This window comes from Neltuma alba, unplaced genomic scaffold (assembly GCF_004799145.2).
Source record: "Neltuma alba isolate B1F8T4 unplaced genomic scaffold, ASM479914v2 tig00004369_pilon, whole genome shotgun sequence".
NCBI lineage: Eukaryota > Viridiplantae > Streptophyta > Magnoliopsida > Fabales > Fabaceae > Neltuma > Neltuma alba.
The window spans coordinates 9,937-19,149 of record NW_021633678.1 but is presented as its reverse complement, the minus strand read 5'-3'; the positions used below and the strand labels follow the sequence as shown (position 1 = coordinate 19,149).

At 30.5% G+C, this 9,213-nt stretch overlaps 1 protein-coding gene across 2 annotated transcripts; it reads right to left on the bottom strand.

The window, feature by feature from the left end:
• Positions 1–698: 698 nt before the first annotated feature.
• LOC114744459 (ribosomal RNA processing protein 36 homolog) lies at positions 699–4,987 on the bottom strand. Of its 2 annotated transcripts, XM_028932629.1 has the most exons (11): positions 4,777–4,987; positions 4,049–4,146; positions 3,833–3,963; positions 3,687–3,753; positions 3,146–3,198; positions 2,196–2,250; positions 2,030–2,104; positions 1,774–1,891; positions 1,228–1,274; positions 994–1,099; positions 699–900 (listed from the first exon to the last, which is right to left on the bottom strand). In XM_028932629.1, the coding sequence occupies exons 2-10, from the start codon at positions 4,139–4,141 to the stop codon at positions 995–997; spliced, it is 744 nt and encodes a 247-aa protein (XP_028788462.1). In that variant the 5' UTR covers positions 4,142–4,146; positions 4,777–4,987; the 3' UTR covers positions 699–900; position 994. The 2 variants fall into 2 exon arrangements, with proteins under 2 accessions (XP_028788462.1, XP_028788463.1); XM_028932630.1 differs by having other exon boundaries at positions 699–1,099.
• Between the last annotated feature and the right edge of the window lie 4,226 nt (positions 4,988–9,213).

Below are 9,213 nucleotides of genomic sequence, written 5' to 3'. Positions count from 1 at the left end.
AAATTTTTAAAAAAGATTTTTCAATTAAAAATTACCAATGAAAATTTTAAATTAAAACATTAAAAGTTTAAAATTGTATTCTAGTGTCAAAATACTCCGACCAATATCAAGTAATTGTTAACTAAAAACCTGACAGTTAACTAATTATACTAAAAAAATTGTTAACTAACACAGACATTAAAAACTAATTCTTCTGAAGAGTTGTGTGCGCCCGTGTGTGTATATTAAGATTAGTTATTATTGTGTGTATATATCATAATCATAATATTTATAATTATTATGGTATATAGGCTGTAAGTATGATTACAAATGATACTTTTATATATTAAATGTAATTTATTATTATATTTTATTAAACATTATGAAAGTTGGAACATAAAAACAACATAAATAGAACAAGGATAAAATTGGCCTTATAAAAACATTTTCCCTTCCTTCCTTTCCTAAACCAAATAAAATAATATTAAAATCCATTCCTTTTCCTTCCTTTTGATCAATCCAAACAAGGTAATATTAAAATCTCTCTCATCTCTTCACCTTCTATTCCCTCCACTAAAATCTCTTCCCTCTCCTTCCTTCCATTCAGCCAAACAGACCATTAAGGAGATGAGACACTCATAACATTCCCAAAATAAAGTAGCAAAGCCGAAGCAGCAATTTGAAAACATAAATAAATAAATAAAATTAGCATCTCAAGCTGCTCAAAAACAGATATAGCCGAAAATTTTAATTATATCTGCTTCTAAAAAGAAGACAGTTATAATATAACTGTTAGACCAGTCACCAGTATATGCTATCACAATTCACCAAGGATCTAACCCCACACCATTATCAGACCAAGACCTTTCTCAAAACATAACATTAAAGAGGGATGATTAGAATGTTGGTAATAGACAAGACTTTCACCGGAACATGTCATGGCAGTAATCCTCAACAGGTTCACAATCATGAAATGGCAGGCAAAATTCATATAGCTGTAGCATGCAAAAAGACCTTATTGCCCAGTTTCACTGGATCTACGATATGGCACGTATTTATGATCCTTTGCAGCATTCCTCTTCCTCCTTTTCTCAATGAATGATTGAAGTTTGCCAGAAGACTGATAATGAAGTGCCAATATCAAGTCAGTGAGATCATTATATGACATGATAAAATGAGGGCTGGTTGTCCGAGACTGTGGAACAACACAAACACAATAACTTTCAGAAGGCCCAGGCAAGTGCATACCTTGAGATCCTCATATTTTTCAATAAGCCTTTGCTTTCGGATTTCAGCTGCAAGTAACAAGAACAAGTCAGAGAATATGCCTATTATTTATTAATTTACTTCTTTTATAAGCTTCTGTGTGCATTTGTAAGGTGCCACTTGAACGACATCTATAAATATCAATTTCCAATTAATCTAACTAGATGTGAAAAAGATATAACTTGCCCTAGAATCAGACACAATATATAATGTATTCGTACCCTAAAGCGTTAAACAACCACTGCATATTTAAATAATGTTCTAGCACCGCTGCTTTTGACACCTTACAAACTCAACAAGGCAAATGCCCAATCACCAACAACAACGTATCTAATCATCATTACTGCCAAAGCAGTATATGATACGAGGATAGTTATGCACTACAGAATGCAATAAAAGTGAATAGAATTACTCAATATCATCAATTAATTAATGGCAATATATTAATAATCAATCTAACAAAGCTGCATCAACTCTATAAATCAGATGCATGGTTGGTCTTTTGGACAACAAGGAAGTAGACATTACATTTCTTGAGATAAAAGGGACGTTTGCCCTGCTTTGCTGCTTCTCTCTCTTTCTTCTTGTGTTTCGCCAATATCTCTGCATCAGGTTTCTTGGTGGCATCGGACTTCAACTGCTTATCCTGAGAAAATATATAAATTTGATCAAGTGCATGAGTGTCACCTTTCTGTAGAGAGACGACCTTCTAAAATGGAGATCACAAAATTGGAATAAATAGTTGGAATTTGACAAAATCTACAGCCAATAGACAACTACTTACAATCCAAGATATGCGTTCCTCCAATTCATTGACCTTATTTGGATCTTTAGATTTCTTCAAAGCCTTGAGTAAAGCCTTTTATCCTCAGAAAGAGAATATGAAATATATTATCAAACTCATATAATAAACTAAAGCCAGCCATACAACATCATTTAAGGATAAACACCTGTTTTTCGGCAGGCAGTTCGCCATCAAATAAAAAATTATATCGCTTCCTAAACCTGTAAGTCCAAAAATGTATATTGTGCATTTAATGTAAATAGTTCTAACATCTAAGAAAACGCACACATACACACACGCATATACAAACACCATGCCAAAAGTTAATTCCAGCATGTTTGAAATTCCTTGTTCAGAATGAAAAATAAAAATGCAAAACCACCAAGATTTGCATCCACTAGTGACAAAGGACTACAGCGCCTTACACATCCAACTGAGGTGTAACATTAACAATGATTTCATTAAAAGCCAGAAAGGCAGACAAAAATATAGGCGGTGATAGCAAAAACTCTAAGATAGAAGAACTTAAAGAATCAATAACAGGGAAAAGAAAAACTCCTAAGTAATGCTTGTTAATCGCATATAAACCTTATAAACTCCCATAGACTATAGAGAAAATTATCCGACTAACATAGATAAGACTTGAAACATTGTCCCCAAAAAAAAAAAAAAACTATGGAAAAGGTTTTCCCTGAAAACAGTCCACCGTTTCCTTCCAACTAGAAAAACCAAACAATATCAGGTACAAATCATATTCATTTGAGAGGTAACAAGAAACCTCTATAAATAATATACAACCAGATAAAACAGCATGAATATTGAAATCAGCTTCATAACAATAGTGAAAAAACCAGACAAAACAAGAAGAACATTAAACTCAGTGCCATGTATATATCATTACGGTAATCCAAGGTAAAAGACACTCAGAATATCCATACTAACACCAAAACCATCATCAGTAACGAATGTAAGACAAACTCAAATAGGAAATTTTTTTTTTTAGATAAATGCTACCCACATGGCATTATAGAAGTAAACAGTCTATCAACACAAGTGTACAAGACAGCAGAATAAAAATGGAAAAACCTGATAGCAAACACTCACAGACGAACTTACCCATCAGAGTCGAGTCTACCACATAGAGATTCAAATCTAGGATCTCGTGCAACCTGAACACAGTTGAAGGTATTCATAATACAATAAGAAACTCGATAGATAGCATAGAAAGATAATCATACAAAACCAGTTGAAAGCATCATATTGCACAACCCTAAATTTGAAGATTACAGTGTGTTTACTTAGACTTCCATATAATACAACTCAAGTAGCTTATATCTTAAATTTACACAAATGCTGGGAAACCAAGTTTGACGGGGTAAAGTGTATGCTTGCTTGTCAAGCAAACGATAAGCAACAGGCTGCAATGAGTCATCCTCCTTAACAAGAGCCCGCAACTAATGATGCAAACTTCTAGCAATTGCAAGAGCTAAAAAAGAAGAAAAATAAGAAATAGAAACACCGGTTTAATACTTAAGGAAACAGAAAAGTCAATTCTTTGCTAGAAGTATAAAACATAGAATAATATCAATAGAAGAAAAGAACTTGGAATACTACAGAGTCAGTTCTTTGCGCCACTTGGATTGATAAATGAACTTACTTTCTTAGGAGCTTGCACAACGTCTCTGATAACAGGAACTGGCTTCTTGCAACTGACTTCCATTGGCCTAGTGAAGCACAAAACTTAGTTATTTGAAGTGCTTCCGAAACAGAAATATATCTCACATCGCTACTCTGTTACAATACCTATTCTTGTTGGGTCTCCTTGACTTTTTCTCCACATTAGTCTTTTGAAAAATTGCATGTGAACCATTTGATCGTGCTTTCTGCAACTCCTCAAATGTTGCATCAGCCAGCTCCTGCTTTATCTCCTCCTCCTATATCATGAAAACAGCAGCTTCTCAATATAAAAGTTGTTTTGATAATAGTGTTCATAATTTAATATTGCTCGGAGTTACCCACGTCTTCTGAGGAACTGGAAGAAGATTGCTCTGTATCACTCTCCTCAAATTGGATTTTGCTGGATTCAGGAATTGGGGCTCTGTGCTTCTTCATTTTAACTGCAGATTCAAATAAGTTTTCCAAAACTTGATATCAACATTATGAAAGAAAAGATTGGGTTCCAGAGGCGAAACTGATGTGGAAATGATTCATCAACAAATATCTATCTGGAATAATTGATGAGCAATCGAGTCATTGTCATGAAAGCCAGACCAATCGACCCATGAGTCATAATTATAGTCAAATACATTATTAAATAAATACACACACAGTCTAAATCTGTGTGAAGAACTGTGAAGGAATACACATTACGTAGAATATAACGACTCTAAAGGGATGACACACAAAGGATGAAGCCAAAGCAAAAGGTCCGTCGATGAATGTTGCAAGGCCAACACACAAGACAGAGAAGGCCAATTATATTACATTATATTATATTATATTTATATTGAAAGGCAACCCAGAAGTTGCCTATACTTAACCAAATTCAGGAAAACCAAAAAGAGCATCCACTAGAATTCAAACATAGGATAAATTACCGAAGGAGGCATACATTGGCAATAACAGGGCATATTACAAAACAACAGAGGGGAAAGTCGGCCAAACATGCATAGAGATGTTTCACCATCGGTTTAATCTCACGATATCGACTATACCAGTTAGAGATAAAAGAAAGGAACAGATTTCACCTCCAGATTTAGAGCGTATATCCTTGCGATTTCTACAGCTCCTTTAATTTTTGCTTTCTTCGCTCTTGTACTTCTACCTCGGCAACTCTTTCTCTGTCTCTCTATTATCTATTTATTTCTCTATCTCGCCCTCCTTCTTCTTATCTACGCGCTTCTCTTCCCTTGGTGCAACGCAATAGCGGGGGACAAAGTCACTGGGACGACGGAGCTCAGTTGTGTTCTTTGCGATACAGCAATGCTCGGAGAAAAGATGGGTTATGCAAACTGAGCTTTGGGCCGACTTTAGGCGTATTAGGGCTCCATCAGTGAAATTTCAAAACAAAGTCCTTTGGGCCAGCCCCTTTTAGCGTGTAATCCTTTTACTCATGTTTGAATAAATTGCCTTTTAATAATTAAAAAAAAAAGAAATATGTTTGATTAAAAAAAATGGATGAATGGTTTAGGTGTAATATGATAGATATTTTATTAAATATTATATAAATTAATTTCTATACTAGATATGTGAACTATCTAGATTAAATTTTAATAGTTTAAATTTAATTTTTTCAACCAAATTAACAGTCTAAAGTTATTTATTTATATTTTAATAATATTATATGTACCCCGATGCATGGGGTGAGTCAGAGAGAAATGAGTTAAAAAAGATAGGTGAGAGTCTATTTAAAAAAAAAACAGAGAGAGAATCAAATATAATTATTATGCAATAATTAACACAGAGATGTGTGATCAATAAAATATTAAAAATGAATTAATTTTTTTTATATATACAAACATGTAACTCATAAAAACCATGAACCTTGTCTCAGAAAATACAACTTACTATATACAAGACACGACTAAGTATAGAGGGACAAGACTGATCTATACACGTCACCATACTAGATGAGGCTATATTAGTCACCACAATAATGGATACCACGTGTGCCTGAGTCAATCCTCTTAATTTATTTTGACTTATCTTTATATTCTGCGATTTAGAAAATTGTATAGATTACCCACTATCCTAACCTATTTTCATCATAGATTTACTTTTGATCTTCATAATATCATGGGAGGCATTTGTCAAAAAGCATCTCATAATGATCACCCTAATTTTTCCCAACATTATAATATCTATTTAATTTTTTTAATAGAATCCTCCATTATTTAATAATACCATGTTTTATTCAAATACTATTAAACCCAATTAGTGATAACACCTGTAATTTAATAATACCATGGTTAAGCTAGATCCTTAACCAATGCAATCCTTGTGTTTAGTTACCAATATTGAGTTTGGAATCTTAAACAAAATATAGGTGATAAGCCAAAGGAAAGTGAAGATGATATCAAGTCATCATGTTCCTTATGTTCTAAGCCTAATTGGAAGTAGTTCTTCTGAACATATTTTCTGCATTCACATAAATTCAAATTCAAGCTCTCATGCATAAGCAGTCAAAACTTATTCTAATAAAATAATGTTTATTGGTAATAATCCATCACTCTATCTTTGGTATAAGGAAAATAGGGGGGGAAAAGGCAGGAGAAGAAAAATTTTAATTAATTTTATCCTGTGTTTAATTAATTTTTATTAATATTTTATCTTACAACTTCTCTTTACTAAAATTTCAAAACTCTACTTTTTTAATTTTTTAAATTGAACTCATTAAAATTTTCTCATGCACCATTAGTGTGAACTTTTTGGGAAATTCTATCTAATATTGTTGGAATTCATATTTTCTTTACGTTGCAATTTTTTTTCCTAACATTTAGAGTTTGGGTGTTCCTTATTTAATCAGGTTATAAAGAGCACATGTATTTCTTCTGCTTCCATTTCTTATATGTAACTTTTTTCATTGTTAATACTTAATATCGTTTTGTTTAGCTATAAAAAATAATTTCCAATGAAAATTTTCCTCTCTTGAGCCTTCATTGTCCAGCTCTGATCCCACCAAATTCAATGATTTTTTTTTTTCACTCAATTTCCGCACGTGACTTCTCTCTTTATATATGCGCGCATGGAGGCTTAGCTTCATAATTGAGTTTGGTGGCATAGTGCCTTTAATTATTCCTTTCCACAATATTAATTGCCATTTGGCTGGCAAAAAAGAATTGCCATATGAGGTAGGTTTATTTGCTTCTTTAAACACAATATAAAGTCAAGTCCCCATTAGCATGCTTTTATTCGCAATATCGTCCATGCATATTATTACTACTATTGGAGTATTATATTATAGGAATTATAGACTTTTTTTTTGGTCAAAATAGGAGTCATAGACTTGCAGTAAGTTGGATTGATTTGATTTTGATAAGTTAGGAGGTGTTTGGATAAAACCACGTCATGGTTTGAAAAATAATTTTTAGGAAAAAATGATTTTTGAGAATAAATTTTGAAAGAATAGATTTTCTAAAAAAGTAATTTTGATAAAGTGAAAGTGTTTGAATAGTTGGTATCAAAAATATTTTTCATATGTGTAAATTACTAAAAAAGACATATGTTAACATGATAATTATATAAGAGATAGATTTTATAATATATTTTTATTTGAAGTAATAAATTTGTTAATAGTATATATATTTTTTGCCAATATAATAAATAATATATAAATAACATAATTAATAAATAATTAATGTGTATATGTATTTATAAAATATAAGATTAAACATGTTTTCAAAAAAATGATTTTTTTTGCCAATTGAATAATATTATTTGTCTCTTAAAGATTTTAAACATGAAATCTCATCACATTTTTTTATAGCTAGTTTTTTTAACAACATACTACTTCTGATTTTTAATATAAGAGCTATTTTGATATTCAATTTGGTTCTAAATATAAAACTCCAATCCATTTTGTTTCTTATATTTATCTATTTTTTTCTAAAATAGTCCTTGTAGTAGTTACACATGTTAAATATTTTATCAAATGGTACTTCTAGTCAGTACATATAATTAGAAACAGTATTTTAGAAAAAATTAATACTTATTTATTACAAATAACTAACTCAATTAATTTTCTTAATATGCTCAAATTAGTTAATTAGCTTTTATATTAAGGATTAGAGGTAATATTACAATGTAAAAAAAGAATCACGTTTTCCAAAAGCAACTTTTTTTTTTCTTTTCATGAAACCATGGTTTGGGTGGATCAAACCATGATTTTGGAGCCAAACCATGGTTTCATAAAAATGTGGGGTGTTTAATCTTAAAACCATAGTTTGAGCTCCAAAATTGATTTCATAAATTACCAAAAATTGTTTTTTCCTTATAATTAAGTGATCAATTTACTTTGATTTGATCTCACTCCGGCGTTAAAATTAAATTAGACCATATCAATGATGATACGCTTTTTTTTTTTTATATGATTGTAGATTAGGTCAGATTCGAGCATTGTTAGATTTTATTAAAAGCGACTTTTTTAAAAGTATTTACGTATTCATACAAATTTGAAATTAAACCAAATGTTTAAGCGGGCGAAACCCCTTCTACTAGGAATGTCTAAGAAATTTGAAAATGTTTTGAGCTTGAATAAAATATAAACCAAAGAGGCTCATATCTCATCTATGATGATCGTTAAAATTCAAAGACACGCGCTGATTATTTAAAAAAAAAAAGTGTGTATGGCATATTTAATTACAATGTAAAAATATACCATTTTTTTATCTTTAATATAAGACTCATAATTGATTAGTTTGAAAAAATTAAAAAAATAAATAAATTATTTAATTATAAAGTATATTATATAATTTTTTTAAATATTTATGTATATCATTAAAGTATATATTATTCATCCAGTTTTAAATATAAGAATTATTTTATAGTGTAAATTACACTACAAAATAATTCTTATATTTAGAATAGGAGTAGTAGTTCATAAGTCAAGCAAATTAATTTTAAAGAGAAAAGTAAATAAAAATAATTTAAAATAATTTATTTACGTTTTTTAATTTTATCATATTAATCAACTAGATCTTAAATTAAGAATCAAAATTAATATATATTAGGTTTTTTTCGTAGTCTGAATTTTTGGTCAAGAGAAGTTTCTCATAGGTTAGCTAGTAGCCACACGCCCTCGCCCATCCGAGGCCATGCGTTACTGAGGAAGGCAGATTCTCAGAAAGTATCTGTTGAACATTTTGACCAAAAAGTTCAGCATTATCAAAAAGATAATATTATAATATATCATATTCTTCCTCTTTTTTAAGCTTAAATCATATGAAACTTCCTCAAATTTTATATTTATGTAAGTAATCTTTTCATCCTTTGAAACTGTACAATAAACTTCCCGAACTTCTACATTTTATGTAGATAACTCCAAACTACCAATTTTCTACTCATTAAAACTTATTTTTGTATGCACATAACTCTTTCAAACTTTAACTTACAGATAAACTTTTTAAATTTCAAGTAAATAGACTTACAAATAAAAACAATAGTATGAGAGTTGTTTGCATTAATGT

Bases quoted from the DNA above. Each gene is read 5' to 3' on its own strand.
- LOC114744459 (XM_028932630.1), bottom strand. From the start codon at position 4,141: ATGAAGAAGCACAGAGCCCCAATTCCTGAATCCAGCAAAATCCAATTT. The intron at 2,251-3,145 runs GTAAGTTCGTCT...TTGGACTTACAG, and splicing joins GGTAGACTCGACTCTGATGG to GTTTAGGAAGCGATATAATT. The intron at 2,105-2,195 runs GTGTTTATCCTT...TGAGGATAAAAG, and splicing joins AACTGCCTGCCGAAAAACAG to GCTTTACTCAAGGCTTTGAA.